General features: G+C 32.8%; 3 protein-coding genes across 3 annotated transcripts in view; all 3 read right to left on the bottom strand.

Moving 5' to 3' along the window:
• Positions 1-19,209, bottom strand: part of LOC144849891 (uncharacterized) — a 66,414-nt gene that overhangs the window by 13,774 nt on the left and 33,431 nt on the right. The window lies entirely within an intron of this gene.
• LOC144849885 (uncharacterized) overlaps positions 1-19,209 on the bottom strand; it is a 78,527-nt gene that overhangs the window by 49,861 nt on the left and 9,457 nt on the right. The window lies entirely within an intron of this gene.
• On the bottom strand, positions 1,373-2,826 carry LOC144850448 (uncharacterized). The gene is made up of 5 exons (XM_078707729.1): positions 2,749-2,826; positions 2,459-2,579; positions 1,941-1,984; positions 1,649-1,763; positions 1,373-1,434 (listed from the first exon to the last, which is right to left on the bottom strand). Exons 1-5 carry the CDS (start codon positions 2,824-2,826, stop codon positions 1,379-1,381), a joined length of 414 nt encoding a protein of 137 aa, XP_078563855.1. The 3' UTR covers positions 1,373-1,378.

The following is a 19,209-nucleotide window of genomic DNA, read 5'->3' as shown; positions in this document are numbered from 1 at the left end:
CAAAGTATGTTTTATTAGCAACAGTAGAAAATGAAAGGAAAAAAAAACTACCAAATTAGGCAGGCAACCCATAAACTAAAACAAAAAAAACCCAAAAAAATGTCTATAAAAAACTACACAAAGAAAGCTTGTAAAATAAAAATCAAATACCGAAAACTATTACCTTTCATTCAAGTCTTTAGCTAGAACATGAAATAAAAAAAAAAAAAATATTACAACACTTAGACAACGGCTGTGGTGATGGCATATAGCAACAAAAAAATACAAAAGCTATATAGTAAAGTAATTATTATAAGAATTTGAGTGGTCATTGTCTTATCAAATATCAAATATGTCAAACAACATTAGGATTAGGTTATGAAAATACAGTGGTACATTTATGACAATACATAATAACATTTTAACTTGACCAAGTCTAAGTAAATGTAAGACCTAGTATGATCACTTTTTTTAAAATTGAGATATAATGTTGTAGTAATATTTGATTACAATTTCAAATAACCTAAAATAATTTAAAGGCCAATTTACAGACGAGCGGTAACGGTAAGCGGAAAACTGCATAGTGTCCCACAATCTGTCTTTATCTTGAGTGGAAACCACCTGTTCGCTAAGTGTTTTGTGTAAATGGTCATAAGAAATAACATAGATTCTACATTACCGTTACCGCTTGTCTGTGTAAATTGTCAATTAGAGGAAAGTATTTTGTTCAAAATGAAGAATTAACAACAAAAAAAAGATAAGAAAATTTATATCAATAAGAGTCATTACAAAGTACCAGTATGTATTATTAAGTACAAAATGGTAATCATTAATACATATATAATACAATGAATACATTTATAATACAATGGATACAAATTAAATGCATGTAAAATAACACAAAGTACTGTATAGTATATTGAAGTAATTGAAGCTCAGTCTGCAATTGAAAGAGAACCTGTAATGGTATAAAAGCAAACAAACAATAATGACTACTACTAAAAAATCTATTCAATGGTGTAACGGCTATGAGCGCTCACTGGCTAAATCCAAGGGCTCCGGAGCTTATAAGGGCCTCTGAACTGCGCCCAGATATAAAATTTGTCAAAAAAAAGGCTAAAATGCTTCCAGCATTGGAGGGCCATTTTGGGTTTCTTAAAAACAGTACTAAATCTTAATTCACAAAAAATTAATAAAAAGATGTTAATTTATGTTGATACAAAAAATGGTACTTTTTTTTTTACCAACAAACAATTAGACCTAAATTTTTTTTCAATCAATCAATCAATCAACTTTGGAATGTATAGAATTAGAGTACTACTGTAAACATTTTCATGAAAGTGATGATTACAATAAAATATCATATAACAGATTAAAATAGACTGGATAATACAATAGTTCATCTGTTTGAATCAACAGAGCCAGCTGGCACAACGTGCAGTATATAGTAAAAAGCTGAAATTACAACAGATTAGCATGATTTAATATATATATATATATAACCGAAACAAAATAATCAAAATTTACAGGATCTTGAGTTGTGGTGTCTGTGAGACAGAGGGAACAAAGGGACAAATCAACAGAAATAACCAGCTAAAGCATGCATTTGTAAAAATTTGTAAATATCTACAATTTTCTACATTTTTCTTTTTGGATACTTTCAAATTACCTTTAGGGTGCAATACTCCTTGAGAAAACTCAAAATAAGCTGTCTGTTCCTCGGTTCTTATTATTTTCTTAGATGCACTAGGACGCAAATCTAAGTCAACATATTTTATCTCTTTCTATAAATAGAATAATTGCAAATAGAAAAAGTATCTGTAAACTATCCTTTTATACATATATATATATATCCAACAAGGAGATTTGCAAATGGTTTGTTACCAGGGCTAAATCTTGGTTTTATATTTACAACACATAACTGATACCACTGTCACATTTAAAAAAATTAACTAACTTACAGGTTCTGCGGTTGCTTTTTCCTTTTTATCAGTTTTGGATATGCCTATACGAAAAAAAATACCCACTACAATTTACTTGAAATAAAAATACAAGTATAATCAATTTACATTTGACTAGATTTATATTAAAAGAAATTACTAATAAATGAATTATGCAGAAATACTATATAGAGAGAGCAACAGTTGGCGTGCTATTTATTTTTCTGATTCACATTGAAGAATCATAAAAATATCTTGGTTAAATATCATTTGTGACATCACCAATCAATTTTTTGGAAATGTTTCAGGCGTGTTCTGAAAGTATACTTATTTAAACAGAAAAATTCAGGATAACTTGAAAATGTTGAACGCTACCATGCTAACAAATTTTGTAAACAAATGATGTTGGTTGCAATGCCATAATCTGAATAGGTAAACAAATTAATAGGAATAGCTGAATCAAAATATAAAACAAATCTACCATTTTTTATGAGAATATTGAAGTTATATCGGATGTGATTTTCAAAACAACTATATACCTTTCTTGACAAGCTTTCCCTGGGATACTTCCATATATGGTGTTTGTTCTTCATTACTTATAATCCTTCCTGAGGAGGTACTGGCTTGAAAATCAAGATCCGCATATTGAAGCTCTTTTTCCTATAATTCATCAACTAATCAATACATCTTAGACCACATAAACTAACATTTATTAGCAATAAAATCAAGAAATTGAAATTAAACAAAAATGTTTTGAGGGATTTTGGTGTATTTTCTCTAGCAAAAAAGCCAACTTCTCTAATAATAATTTGTCAAAAATCTAAAATACCTTATCTTTATCTTCAATTTCTGATGTTCCTATAGTACCACAAAAAAGTAAATTAATTAAAACATGATTCAAAAGCATTGCTTTTGAGATAAACCACTTTCGAATTATTGGATGTACTATACAATGCATTTACTACATATATCATAGACTATAACTTGTTTTACTTTTTTTAAATTCAATTAAAATAGTTTCAGGTAGCATACTGTACATTAAGTCTGCAAAATAATAGATCAAAAACGAGATCTACAATCATGCTTTTTACAACAAAAAAGGTTGTTTGTAATATAAATATCATTTGTATTATTAGTTTGTTAGTTTCGATCAATTAAACACAAAATTTAAATGTTAGAAATTATCTATTCAACAAAATTAATATACACGAAAGCAGATGATATAAAGTATAAGACATTATAAAATCCAACAACATTCATGCAATGTAAATGACGCTGCAACAATGATAGCTTGATTGCCTAACCTAACAAAAAAAGTCTCTTAATTGCACATTTACAACTCTGATATTGATCACTAATAACGTCAACTAGCAAACTGAGCATGATGTCAACTAGATCTACCAAACAAAAAAAGGTAAAAGAAAGATCTAACGATAATGGAGGTAAGAATGAGCTAGGCCCAGACCCACTAACGGATGACCCGGAACAAGCCATGCCAGCAGCGGAGGCGAAGCCGGTATCACCGCTAGGTCTCGGAGTCGGACCCCTTCATGACCTTCTAGCCGACGATCCTCAATTAATTTCAATTGTGGCAACAAGCATTAGCAATCACATATTATCGTCACCTGAACTCTTTCAGAAAATAATTAAAGCTGTATGTGATAGTAAAACGCTAATCGCTGAAATCAGCAAATCTATAGTTGACCAGGTTACTGACAGTGTTTATGACAGCGTTGCCATGGACAACGGTGTAACGGCGGCAAACATTTCTAGCCTTCGTGAACAGAATGACACTTTATTAGCTGAAAACAGAGCAATGGGGGATAAACTCGATGAATTAGAACAGTATAGCAGACGTAACTGTCTATTATATAACACCTAAATAAATTCCTGTCATTTGATTGGACGATTGTGGGTCACATGGCGTGCAATAGTACGCACTATTAAACGATCGTTTAATAGTACTTTTTTAAACATTTTGTGTACGAAAAAAAAAAACGTTTCGCGGATGAAAAAAAATTTAGAATACAAAAATTACATTGAAATACAACAGCGCCACCTGTCGTCCTGCCTCTGTTTGTAAACACCACCGCGAGATATGCAAAAGCAGCAGATTTTTGTGTACGATTTGGAGATATAATGTACTAATTTCATTCAAAAAGGCATTTAAATTAGCTTTAGATCGTTTTTAGGATTTTGATTACTTAATGGGGACATCCCTACAAGACGTGGAATCGTTGTAAAAACCATAATTAGTCAAGATAAGTTCCAATTGTCTGTCGAAGTTTTGCCTTTCAGCCAATCTAGCCTAGTACTACTACACTAGGTCTAGCCTAGCTAGGCCTGTTAGTATTAGGCTAGGCCTAGCCTAGGCGTTTTAGCCTTGCTAAGCATAGGATTATTTGGTTGTTTGTTGACATAATTAACACTAAAGTAGGTGTGTTTATAAAATCCATATAAATATAACATTAACATTTAATATTATAATATTACTGTTTTAATCAATCTGAATGAAATGTAGGCCTCTTGGCTAGGGCTACCTTATATTTGATTCAAATGACAGGAATCTATTTAGATGTTATATAAAACAAATAATGAATGTTTAATATTCGTGTAATGGTACAAATAATGGCATTTGGTGAATGATGAAAGGTTACATCAACTCGGCGTTGCCTCGTTGATATAACCTTTCATCATTCACCTCATGCCATTATTTGTACCATTACACTCATAAACATTCATTATTTGTATACTATTACATGGTGTTCCTGAGTCTTTTAAGGAAAATACAGATACACTGGCACTTGACGTAATAACAACAAGGATCTCAGAAGGGGTTGAACTTTGTGATATTGATCGCACACATCGTTTAGGCAGAAAGAAACTAAATCCTGGCTCCGATGTATCTAAATCCAAACCAAGACCTATCATTATCAAATTTACCTCATACCGCACTCGCTCTGATGTTTTTCGCAATAAACGACAACTAAAAAAATCTGGTTACTCAATTACTGAGAACCTAACATCGAGACGCTTAAATCTGTTACATCTAGCAATGTAATGATATGTAATTGATAAAACTAGTATAGCGCCACCTATGGCGACTCTTGATAAGACACACATAACATGGCGATACAATCGTATACTTGGAATACATTAAAGTTATAGTTTAAAGATAAGTTGTGTGTCAGTACTTTATTGTTGTGTCAAGGGAGAACCACTACATGGTGTCAGAAGTAATAAAGAAGCTCACGAAGCCAAGAATTTATAATCCTATATATTAACTAGGCGACAGTAAGAGGCGTACGTTATTCGTTCAGGATAGAAAAGTGCTAGGCTAGGTTACTGTTGTGGGCATGTGCTGGTGAATGGTTTAACCGCCTATCACGATACGGCTAGTTTAGTTAGTGCGTGGTAAAGTAGTCAGCATCCTGCTTCACAAGCGACTGTCCTAGACACTTGGAAACCTGAGTGATTAGTGTTTATTATTACAGTTTACTAAAAAAATAAAAAAAAAAAATAAAAAATAATAAAATATAAAACAAATAAAAATAAGATGCCTGGAGACAAGCCAGCCATGAACTGGGCGAGTCCAGATCTGTCGAAAGAATTTAGTAGATTTCGTCAGCACTGCGAATTCACGTTTAAAGGACCGCTGTCGGAGAAAAGTGAAACACAAAAAGTAAACTACCTAATGACATACATGGGGGACAAAGGTCGTGAGATTTACTCAACATTTACATGGACTCCTGCTGTTCCAGCAAACGGTGATGTCCCTGCCCAGCCAGCAGAAAACGAAACACTTGAAGGTGTTTTGGCTAAATTTAAGGCTTATACAAAGCCCAAAGGAAACGAAATACGAGCCACTGTTGAATTTAATAACAGAATTCAAAGAGATGGAGAAACCTTTAACAACTTTCTCACAGACATGCGTGTACTGGTTAAGGCATGCGGGTTTCAGGATGAAGACAGAATGTTACGGGACGCCATCGTTCTGCGTTCAAAGCATAAACGAGTGCAGGAAAGGTGTCTAGAGGAAGGTGATGAGCTGACACTGGCGAAAGCTATACAAATTGGCCTGACACATGAAACATCGCAAACCAGTCTCAGTGTAATGAGCCCCGACAAACCAGTAGACATGGTGAGGTCACATAGAAAGTCACAAAAAACTGGCGGGCATAACAAACACAGACCTACCAATGGAAAAAAATGCCAACGATGTGGCACAACACATCCTCCAAAGTCATGCCCAGCATGGGGTAAAAAATGTAATAAATGTCATGGTCTCAACCACTGGGCCAAGTGTTGTCGAACCAAATCAGTTCAAACAGTAAGTGAGTCCGATGAAGAAATAGATCTTCTCCTAGATACCGTGGAACTAGAACTAAATACAGTGCATGATGATACAGATTGGGTTCTTACGATGACAATTGGTGGTGTAGAAGTGCCATTCAAATTAGATACTGGAGCACAGGTAAATATCCTCCCTGCTAATTTCTACAGAAAGCTGACAGATAAACCTCCACTTGACAGATCTGATGTAAAAATTAGAGGATACTCCGGTACCATTATACCGATAGATGGTAGCTGTACTACTAAAGTAGCGTACAAAGGACGTAATGCAAAGCTTTCGTTCCTTGTGACCACAATTGATGCCAGCTCTACAAAGCAACATCAACCAGTGTTAGGTCTTAAAGCATGCCAGCAACTGCAACTGATTAAAGCTGCATGGAATGTTGATATGGATGACCTACATACGCACAGAATAGTAGACCAATATAAAGATGTTTTTATTGGCTTAGGGTGTATGCCAACAGAACACAAAGTACATGTGGATACGTCAGTGGCACCGGTACAACATGCTTGTCGAAAAATTCCATTCAAACTACGTGAAAACGTCAAGAAAGAATTAGATAGAATGGAAAAAATTGGAGTAATTGAAAAACAAGAGGAACCAACTGATTGGGTCAGCAGCTTAGTAACTGTCAAGAAAAAAAATGGTGACATTAGAGTTTGCCTGGACCCAAGAGATCTTAATCGAGCGATAAAAAGGGAACATTTTAAGTTGCCGTCACGTGAAGAAATCATGGCAGAATTTGCAGGGGCAAAGGTGTTTAGCAAGCTAGATGCTTCATCAGGCTTCTGGCAAATTAAATTGGACAAGGAAAGTTCAAAACTAACATGTTTCATCACACCATACGGGAGATATGTCTATCGCAGATTACCATTTGGTCTAAATATGGCGCCTGAGGCATATCATCAACGTGTCCATCGACTATTTGAAAAGATTGATGGAGTAAACACGATGATGGATGATATAATCGTGTGGGGATCTACACAAAACGAACATGATCAGAGACTCAAGCAAGTGCTAGATACAGCACAGAAAGCTAACCTGAAGCTCAACAGAAAAAAGTGTGAGTTTGGAGTGAACGAACTAATCTTCTTGGGTGACTTGATTACAGATAAGGGTATCCGACCGGATCCTAGTAAAGTAAGAGCCATTAACAATATGGAAAGACCAACTGACAAGCAAGCTCTTCAAAGATTTCTTGGAATGGCCAATTATCTAGCGAAGTTCTTACCTGAATTGTCAGTGAAGACAGCACCACTACGTCAGCTCCTGATTGACAAAAATGACTGGGTGTGGCTGGAAGCTCAAGAAAAGGCATGGTTGAATGTTAAGTCAGCTCTGACTTCGAGCCCAGTGCTCACATTTTATGATCCAACAAAGATATGCAAGATATCAGCTGATGCATCTAAGGATGGAATTGGTGCAGTTCTGCTACAACAGAGACATAACAATGACTGGGCACCTGTTGCATATGCATCTCGGTCAATGACAGATGCAGAAATACGTTATGCTCAGATTGAGAAGGAGTGCCTAGCACTTACATTTGCCTGCGAAAGATTCCACCAGTTTCTTTTTGGCCAAAAGGTAATAGCAGAAACTGACCACAAGCCCCTTATCTCCATCTTTAAAAAACCACTTGCTGACAGCCCACTCAGACTTCAAAGAATGCGCATTAGGCTTCAGAAATATGATCTAAACCTAACCTATACTCCAGGTAAAGAGCTATGGGCAGCAGACGCACTTTCACGAGCTGTGGACAAGACCACTGTAGCTGAAGAAGATCAACACTTAGAAGATGACATTGAGGCATATATCAACATGATACTGACATCGCTACCGGTAGCACCAAATCAGATGCAGAACATAAAAACTGCAACTGAAGGTGATGCTACCCTCACACAACTAAGACAAACAATTCTAGAAGGATGGCCAGAAAAGCGAAAACAATGTCCCTCAAACATTACCGAGTTCTGGAACTATAGAGACGAGTTGTCAGTGAGTTGTGGTATCATATTCAAAGGAAGAAGAGTTGTCATTCCCGTCTGTCTCCAACGTTTGATGCTTCATAAGATACATGAAGGTCATCTGGGTAGAGAAAAGTGCAAACGTAGAGCAAGAGAGGTGTTGTACTGGCCAAATATAAATAAAGAGATCGACCAGATGATAGAGAAATGCTCAACTTGCATTAAATACAGAGAACGGCAATCAACAGAGCCACTGCAACAGCATAAGCTAGCATCCCGACCATGGGAAAAGGTTGGTGCTGATCTGTTTGAGCTCAACAACAAAGATTATATCGTAATAGTTGACTATTACTCACAATATATTGAGATGGCTACTCTCACTAATACAACAAGTAAAAGTGTAATAAAAAACATCAAATCGATCTTTGCTCGACATGGTACAGCAATCGAATTGATCAGTGATAATGGTCCACAGTTTGCCAGTAGGGAGTTCAGAGAGTTTGCAGAATTGTGGAATTTTAAGCACACAACTTCAAGCCCTCATCATCCTGCAAGCAATGGACAAGCAGAAAACGCCGTCAAAATAGTGAAAACTATGATCCGTAAAGTAAAAGATAGTAGTGAAGATCTACATATGGCTTTACAAGTATATAGAAGTACACCGCTTGAACATGGAGTGTCTCCAGCAGAGCTACTCTTCAACAGAAAAATTAAGTCCAATCTGCCTATAAACCCTACCCTACTTAAACCGAAAATTGTAGAAACAGAGTCATTGAAGAAAAAGACAATGCAGTTGAAACAGCGGCAAAAGAAAAACTTTGACAAAAAATCTACACAAAAGGCAATGGAACCTCTACAAGTAGGAGACACAGTGAGAGTGCAGAACATGGATAAACCAACAGCTAGCAGGCCACTATGGGCAAAGACAGGAATTGTAACAAAAATTCTGCCTAACAGATCATATATAGTTAAAACAGAAACTGGAGAACTCATCAGACGAAACCGGAAACATCTTCTCAAAACTCAACCAACCACCACAAATGAAACTGAAGAGGAGGAGGAAGATGAGCAGCAAAATCAATCAAAAGCACAAAAGCAGAAAAGTCACTCAGAAGCAAGCAACACAACTACAACATTGCGTAGAAGTGACCGCATACCAAAACCAAACCCAAAGTACTTTAATAAATCATACAGAACATAAACACAAAATAAAAGTTAATAACCACTTCATTTGAAGAGGGAAGGTGTAATGATATGTAATTGATAAAACTAGTATAGCGCCACCTATGGCGACTCTTGATAAGACACACATAACATGGCGATACAATCGTATACTTGGAATACATTAAAGTTATAGTTTAAAGATAAGTTGTGTGTCAGTACTTTATTGTTGTGTCAAGGGAGAACCACTACAAGCAACACGTAATGAATCGGTTGAAGCTGCATGGTCCACAGATGGAAGAGTACACTGTCTGCTAAAGAACAAGAAAAAGATCGTCATCAGATCAGATTCTGACCTCAACCATCTTTGAGTCTCCGCCCAAATCAGGAATGATCAACAAACAGCTAAGTACTCCTTACTTAACACAAACTCATAACTGAAAACAACATTCATAAAAGACGCTCTTCTTTTTCCTTCATATTATTCATCATTTTAATTTCATTTATCAATCATTATTTTGATTATCATAATTATTACTTCTATTTTCGTCATTAACTTTTGTTTGACAATGTTTTTATTATTAAACTGGTGAGAGTGGCTGGATCACGAATGAGAGTCATGAAGAAGATGAAGCGGACAGAAGAGAAGAGGAAGTGGTCAGCCAGGGAAACAATGCCAAGCATCAAGATAGCCTATATACTTTTTGAATGGAAAATAATAACAATTTAACACTTTAAACATAAATACACATCTCCAACATTTTCAATTTTAATTATTTTTAATTTTTTTTGTTGTTTTCATTCATCATATCATATTTTTTATCAATATCAGTTAACTTAATTTTAACCAAATGTTAAATTGCAATTTTGATTCTTTTTTTTTTCTCTTTTTTAAGTACGTTAAGTCGTAGTTTTTTGTTTTTGTAACACATATATTTTTTTTTTTTTGGTATGTACTATGCAAATGATATAGACTCTAGCACCTCGGAACATGACCGACTAACCAACCTAATTTTTTCACCCTTTTTAAATGATTCTGACAATTTTACTACTAATATTGATCCTGATACACATTTTTTCTCTAACGACCAAAACTTATCTCAATACTACTACCCCAACTCATTCCCGAATACTAAATCTGACTGCTTTTCTACAATTCATTTTAACTCTAGAAGTATCCTTAAAAACATTGATCAAATTAAACAACTCTTAGAATCAACAAAGCATCAATTTGATGTCATTGGTGTAAGTGAAACCTGGCTTAAATATGATAACCCTCTTGTACAGCTCCCTAATTACCATTTTACTGCAAATCACAGAGACCATAAAGTCGGTGGTGGCGTTGCCATGTATATTCGTGATAGCCTTCAGTATTCCACAAGAAATGACTTGACTCTACACCCCTCTACATGCGAATCAATTTTTATCGAAATTACCAGACCAAATTTAAAAAACATCGTTATTGGAACAGTTTATAGGCCCCCCTCTTTTGACCCAAACACATTTTCAGATGAATTAGATTCTGTTCTTTCCACATTATCCAAAGAAAACAAGATTGTGTATATCCTTGGCGATTTCAATATTGACATTCTCAAATATGAATTTGATAATGAAGCCCGCCATTTTATAAATTCACTGTTTAGTAACCATTACCTTCCATGTATTCACAAGCCATCCCGTATATCTAAAACCACTGCTACTCTGCTTGACAACATTTTTACAAATCAGTTCGATCATCACAACATAAGTGGTTTACTGTATTGTGATATCTCTGATCATCTTCCTGTTTTCAATATTTCTTTTATTAATAATATTCCAACTGGCTCAGATGGGGAAGAAATTCATGAGTTCAGAAAAATAAACTATACATCCCTGGAAAACTTTCGCATTGATGTGGCTTCACAACAATGGCTTGAAGTTATAAATACTGACGATCCCAACACTGCATATAACAATTTTGACAATAAATTAAAATCACTTTATAATAAACACTTTCCCCTCCAAAAATCAAAAAAAAAAAAAAATAAAATAAAATCCTGGATGACTAATGGATTGCTAAATTCAGTTAAATATAAACAGAAACTTTATTCTAAATTCCTCCACTGTCCTTCTGTCGCCAATGAAAAAACATACAAAAAATTTCGCAATAAACTAAATACTTTGGTCAAACTGGCTAAAAAATCACATTACAAGGACACTTTCATTAAACATAAAAATAATATCAAGGCAACCTGGAAAACCATCAATTCACTACTCAAAAACCCCAATAATCGAAACTCTGATATCTCTATCAACTGTAACGGTGAACTGACTAAAGATCCCAATACAATATGTAATGCTTTTAACAAATACTTTGTAGAAATCGGTCCCTCCCTTGCTAACAAAATTCCCAATGTCAACAACTCATTTAAAGACTTTCTGCCAAATCCAACTCATAATTCTTTATTTCTTAATCCAGTTGATGAGACGGAAGTTATAAAAATTATCACATCCTTTGAAACAAACAAATCCCCTGGCATTGACGATTTTAAAACTAAACCCATTAAATATGTCGCCAATTTGATCTCTTTCCCTTTATCCCATATTTTTAATCTTGTTTTAACTAATGGTGTGTTCCCAGACAGGATGAAGATAGCGCGCGTTACTCCTATTTATAAGTCCGGAAACAAATCTGATCTCTCCAACTATCGTCCTATCTCAATTCTTTCAATTTTCTCGAAAGCCTTGGAGAGAGTGATTTATGAACGTACGTCCTCATTCATAAATAAATACAACATTCTCTACAAAAAACAATTTGGATTTAGAAAAAGCCACAATACTGCATCCGCTCTAATCGACCTAACTAATAAAATTGTTGATGGTTTCGAAGACCGTCACCTCACATTAGGAATTTTTATAGACCTCTCCAAGGCTTTCGATACAATTGATCACAATATACTCTTATTCAAATTATCTCACTATGGAATCCGTGGCCCTGCTTTAAATCTCTTCAAAAGTTACCTCTCTAATCGTGTCCAATGCACAAAATTCTCCAATTCAATCTCTAATTTCAATCATGTAACTTGTGGTGTTCCCCAAGGCTCCTTACTCGGTCCCCTTTTATTTATTCTGTACATTAACGATATCTATCTTTCTTCCCCATTACTTGATTTTTACCTATACGCTGACGACACAACTGTCACTTATTCTCACCCTGAAATCCAAACTCTGTTTAATACTACCAACTCCCACCTAGAGATGTTGTCCCAATACTTTGCTGCTAATAAACTTTCTATAAACCATAAAAAATGTAACTTCATCCTGTTTGGGACCCCCCAGAAGTTAAAAAATGTTGACCCATCACTATACAATATTACCATTGAAAATATAAACATCCCCTCTGTTCAATCAGCAAAATTCTTAGGTGTCCATCTTGACTCTGGCCTGACGTGGAAAACACACATTAGTGTAACTGAAAACAAAATTTCCAAAAGCCTTGGTATTATTTTTCGTTTGTCTTCATATTTACCCCCTAATATCCTACGCATCCTGTATTGCTCTATGATTCTTCCCTATTTGAGTTATTGTAATATTGTTTGGTGCAACACATACCCTACAAACCTTAATAAATTGCATACCCTCCAAAAGAAGGCTATCAGAATTATATCTGGCGCGCCTCCGCTTTCCCATTCCTCTCATTTATTTTCAAATCTTAATCTCATCAAACTTAATGATATCAACTTAATTCAACAAACCATTTTTGTCTACTCTGCCTTAAACAACATCCTTCCTCACCATCTTTGTTATATATTTACTTCCAATTCCTTCTATCATTCCCATCACACACGTACTAAAAATAAATTATCTATACCCTCTCATAGAACAAATTTTTTCCAACATAACATTCGATACTCTGGACCCACCCTATGGAACAACCTACCACCCTCCATTTTAAAATCTGCTTCCCCTAAGATGCTTCTCTCAAAATTAAAAAAATACACCTTTTCTACTTATTAAATATTTATTAATCGGTCATGTCTCGATCTGCAGTACCAACAGATTTTTTTTTTTTTCGGTTATTCATATTTTAGATTATGAAATTTATTATGATTTTATTCAATGCATTTCTTTTCTTTTTTATTTGTGTTAAGGCTCGCCCAACACAAGATGTTACAAACATCTTTCTGGGCTTTTGCCTTCATTTTCTGATACACTTTTATAATTCTGTACAATCCTGTTTCTTGTTTTCCTACTGTATGTATTCAGATTTTGTAAATAAATGTCTATTGAATTGAATTGAATTGAATTGAACAACACATCAAACCAATGAACTATGACTCTGACTAAATGCTAAATATGTTTTTTGTTACAAAAGAAAAAAAATATAATAAATAAATGCTATGCTAATGTAATACTATAAAATTAATATACCAAACAGAACAATTATATATTTTTAAAAAACAGTCCACTTACAAAAATAAAAGCATGGGTAGATTAAAATGCAGCACATATAGGTTTTGTAGTTAGATAGGAAAAATTGAAAGCTGTCTATTTCTACTCTATGCTATACAAATGCATTAGTAAAAAAAACAGCAACACAATAAAAAAGGTTATTAATAAATGTTTGGTCAGTTGTTAGTAAACATTACACATTGCAGTGAAATCATCTCAGAACTGTCCACAATGACAAGATTAACCATGATATTCTTACAAAAATACACTCACTGGGTGAATACTGTAGAATAATAAAAGTAAGTGATTTTTTAGCTTTTTTTTCTACTTTGCTACTGTACTTAATAAGCAGCAAAATTGTCTTTAAAAATATGACATCACCGGTAGACTTTCTGCCACGCTGTCCAACAACAGCATAAGTGACAGGTTGTTCAAATGACATAGAAGAACCAGATTCAACGTTTTCATAAATTATGTCATCCTGTAAATACATTTTGGCCAAGTCACAATAGTAATAATATCCTGGACTTATAAAGCGCCTAATGTTGTGAATAAACGGCGGCTTGCAGCGTAACTGGGCTAAAGTGAAACAGGGCCTGAGATGGATCAGTACAATGGGGTAACCACTACTGGGATGGACTGGGTTCTCACAATCACCATTGAATCAACATTGCTTTGATTATTATATTTACACATTTAAAAAAAAACTTAATTTTAATACTGGAATCTAGATAGACACAGATTATATTTTCTATAAATGCTTCAAAGATGATGAATATGTCTTTACACAATTACTGTCATATAAATTGTGATTACATAACTTAAAAAATAGTATAACAATATATATATTCAAACATTTTTTTGTGCATGCCACTGCGCTTTTTAAGTTTTAAATAAAGATTCTTACTGTATGACCGATGTTGAAGGGTTCTCCTTAAATAAAGATAGAACAAACATAGATATTGTAATATTAATAACTTAATAACTTCTAATAAATAAAAAAATAAATAAACCTGTACTTCATTAGTAATTTCAACAATACAATGATTTAATTTCTGAGACAGAATAGTTAATGTTAATGTTTACTGTAACAATCAATTATTAAAAACAAATTCTACAATAAATGTATACTCTTTATAACTCATAGAGAGTAAGTCAAATCTAAACAAAATAATTAAGTTGATTGATTGATTGATTGATTGAAGTAAGAGATATACATTCAACTCTATTGAAACAGGACTTTTTGGAATGAATATCAAGTAAAAAATAAACTATTCATGTTCCACCTGAAGCTAAAAAAAAGTAATCAAGAGAATAAATAGCAAAGTTTATACCCACCAGATGTCTCTTGATGTTCTGCTAAAAGTTCACTACCTTCTTCAACAGGATTTGTCTTCAAAAACTAAATTGAAACAGATTTTACATTTAAGGATGTTTTAAAAGACTGTAATGTTTAACACAATTATTAGTATCAACATACAAAATAACTAGACATAATTTAATGTTTTTTTAAACACAAAATAATGGTAGAATTAACTATTGACCTGGCATTTTAAGAGTACTGTTTGGGAGTAGATATTTATATACGACAGATATACCAATATTTATATACGACAGATCCAATATGATATACAATAGATAATTATTCATATATGGTATTTTCAATTCTCATAGTACCAACCTTTGATGTTTCTCCAGATTTAGGAAGTGCAGCAGTGTCTTCAGACCCTACAGCCTGCTTAGGTAAACTTGATTTGATTACAACAGCAGGGACCTCTGCACCATCAGGACGTTCTCTTTCAGTGACTATCATCGGATACTCTTCACCACTTCCACTGCTGTAGGGTTAACACAATACAAGATAATAATATTAAACTACAACAAGAAGGACTTGCATCTGTACCATCAGATTATCTTTCACTCACCATCATCTGATACTCTTCACTCCTCTATTGCCACAGCTGAAGGGTTCATATAATAAACATTTTTTTGTTTTTTATATTTATTGTGTGAGTTTTTCATACTCCGATTAAAATTTAAAATATGAAAAATACTGTATGTAATCATGTTACAATGGTAAAAAAACATAGACTCACCTGCTTAAATGTTTCCTTTTATCTTTACTGTTGTATTCAACTATGACATGAAACAAAGAGTTAGTGTATTAACTATTAATAGAATATATTGAATCAAATACAGCTGGGGTTTTTAAGAATCAAATCAATTTTCTCTCTCCCTAGATGTTACTACAAAGTGAATTGTATAAACTGTACCTAAAACATTTTATTAAAAAGGAAAATGAATAAATAAACTGAATATAAAATCATTATTTACAAATTACATATCTCTTTATTATCAAAAAAACAATTACAATAAAAACTAATAATTACATTATTCAACTGATGATCTGAAAAAAAAGATCAAATAAAATGGTATTGTATGAAAAATAATAATATACTTTAGGATAAATAAAAAATATGTAATAACTTACATGATTTGTCATAGTATTCAATACAACAAAATCCACAAAAGTAAAGACAGCAATAACAGACAAACTGACAGACTGTTTTACAACTACTGAATTGCTGTTGATTTGAACCAATCACTTTCTTTTCTTTCTTTATTTCAACAGTCTTGAACCTTGCAATACTTGGACGATATTTAAAACTCATCACAACTGGTTTACCACCTTCAACTGTCACTGTATCTTTATTACTCCACTCAATATTCTTGTAATGCATATAATCTAAAAGTAAAATATTATCATTAATATTTAACATTGTTTTAATGTTATTATTAAACTTTATATATTATTTGAAAATAAATTATTCCATCTAGAATAATTTGTTTATTGTTCTCTGGCATTGTCTGTTTAATATTTTCCAGAACATATGGAATTGGTTTCCAACGAGAATTTAAAATGGTGTAAACAAATAAACAAAGAAGATATTATCAATTATTATAATACATTCTACATTAATCATGGACATTCATTTTTTTTACATAAAAATCTGAATGAAGAAATAATAAAAAAATGGTATAAAACAGTATAATGAATAATGTTAATGAATGAATATTAAAATCTTAAAAGAAAACTATATTTATTTAAATTCCATCTAAATACGCATACTAAATGCTATGAAATTTATATAAATATTATTTAATTCACTGTGCATATAAGAGCACTGAGGCAGACATACCTTATTGAATTCAAATGGGGCATTTAAAAATAAAACAATTAAGGGATAACCTTATATGCCATGCTATGCAAATGAGGCAAATATTTAAATATGGGAGATGATACTTTACTTACAAACAAGAAGCAGTAACCATAGGAACAAACCAACAACAACAACAACAATCAGGAGGATGAGGATGAACGATCCAGCACCTGTTGAGAATATAAAAAAATATTCAAGATTTCCATTATTAAAATACAGATACATTTTTTAAAAGCTAAGGTATTGCTTAAAACAGAATTATTCTTATTATAATGAAATTATTACACTAACTTTTAAATACCAAAAGAAATAAAATATTTTAAAATGCTGGCCAGAAAATCATCAACTCTTAGTAAGTCAAATATGATATTTTACATATATTAATCATTGATAATCATACAATTTTACATTTATTAATTTTGTAGGTGTGGCTACTATAATACAGGAACTACAGTACACTGTAATGTGTTTATTTTGAATCTATATACAAAAAAATCACAATGATTCAGGATGACCCAATTAATCCTAACATAGAAGAATTGTGAATTATTATATATCTAACTAAATTGTTTACTCATCTAGAAAATAATAGGAAATTGAATAAAGGAAGTCATTCAGTTAAGCCTAGTAAAACAATGTGGTAATACAGATGAATTTTCTGCCATTGTTGCAGATATACAGTAAAAGCATTACCCAATTTAAAGCAAGTTAGATAATGGTGAAAATCTGTATACTGACAGTCATTTATTAGTCGCGTGATACGCGACTCTACAGCTCACTATGTCGGTCGGTAAACACTAACTTGAGCACGTGTCTGCAGCCATGTATATGGCCTTGTTTTACCAATTTGACATCACGATCAAATTCATTAAATTGAGAAATAATGGAAAAATTAGGAACACAAATGCCATAAAAGCTGCACTAATATGCCTAGATAGAATAGATCATTTTGCTAGATGCTAAATTTTGTCAAAAATGTATGCTATGTTAGGAAAATTTATGCTAGCACTACTACTACTACTACTAAGGACTGATTTGTGATAGACAATTATATCAAACAATCAGTCCTTTCGGCCTATCTATATCAATTCCTATGTGGATTCCAATGTTTACTGGAATTAAGTATTAGTATACTCTGTGAATAATGGGTTTGTTAATTTTCTTTGCATATGTATTGTTATAATTAAATTCATTATTTTCTAAATAAATATGTTTCAATGGGCGTCATTAAATTGTAATGAGTGGGTAGGTGAATAGCAAGTGGTAGCAACATGAATTTCATATAATAGAATGAGTGAAAGTTTGTATTTTTATTTTATTTTTTATTGGTTTGGTTTTTTAGATATCTAAGTGAAATAATAAAAACATGCAAACATTATTCTGATAAAAAAAATGCTAATTGGAATTAAAAATATTATATTTAAAAACATTCTGTAATTGTACACTTTTCAGTTAATAAAAAAGCAGCCATCAAAAGGGAGCACCATACTGTACATCAGCTCTTTATCATTGATACTGTAGCATTATGTTTGAACAACAACAATACTAGTAGAGTAGAACCACTGATAAATCCAAATATAAATTGGAATACATTAGTAATTTTGGGAGATTATAGGTACTTGCTATAATGAGATTTTTTTTAAATGCAGGTTATTTCCCTAAGTTGTCCATTCTCAGAGAGTGAAATTGTTTCTAATAATAACAGTGAAACAAGGAAGAACAAAGCAAACTGAAATTGAAAGTGTTGTGTACATTGTACAACTTCCTTTGTTTAAATTTTAGAACTTTGTAGGATAACCAAATATATTAATATGTTATTAGAAACATAAGAATATCAAATAAAACTTTAAAAGAATAAATAAAAATTCAAGGATTTCAAAATTTAAAATGCTATTTTCAATAGCAGAAGTAATGAAAAAAAAATGGCTGCCAAACATTGAATGTTAATTAAGTTTTATTAGGATTCATTATTTAGATATGCATACCAAACTGGCTACCAGCAAAATCATCTGATTTTGATGTCAGGCCTACAATAAAAACACGTGAGACTTTAGCTTGTAAGTTTTACTAGTTTCATCATTCACAATTGCTTAAAATCCAGTAGTATTAAAGCCCCATGATTCTCACATGTACTGTACTGCAACACAAAAATGGAACTT

The sequence above is a fragment of the Antedon bifida genome, chromosome 8, assembly GCF_963402885.1.
Source record: "Antedon bifida chromosome 8, ecAntBifi1.1, whole genome shotgun sequence".
In the NCBI taxonomy this organism is placed as follows: domain Eukaryota; kingdom Metazoa; phylum Echinodermata; class Crinoidea; order Comatulida; family Antedonidae; genus Antedon; species Antedon bifida.
Note: the sequence above shows the minus strand (reverse complement) of the source record. Positions and strands in the feature narration are given on the sequence as shown.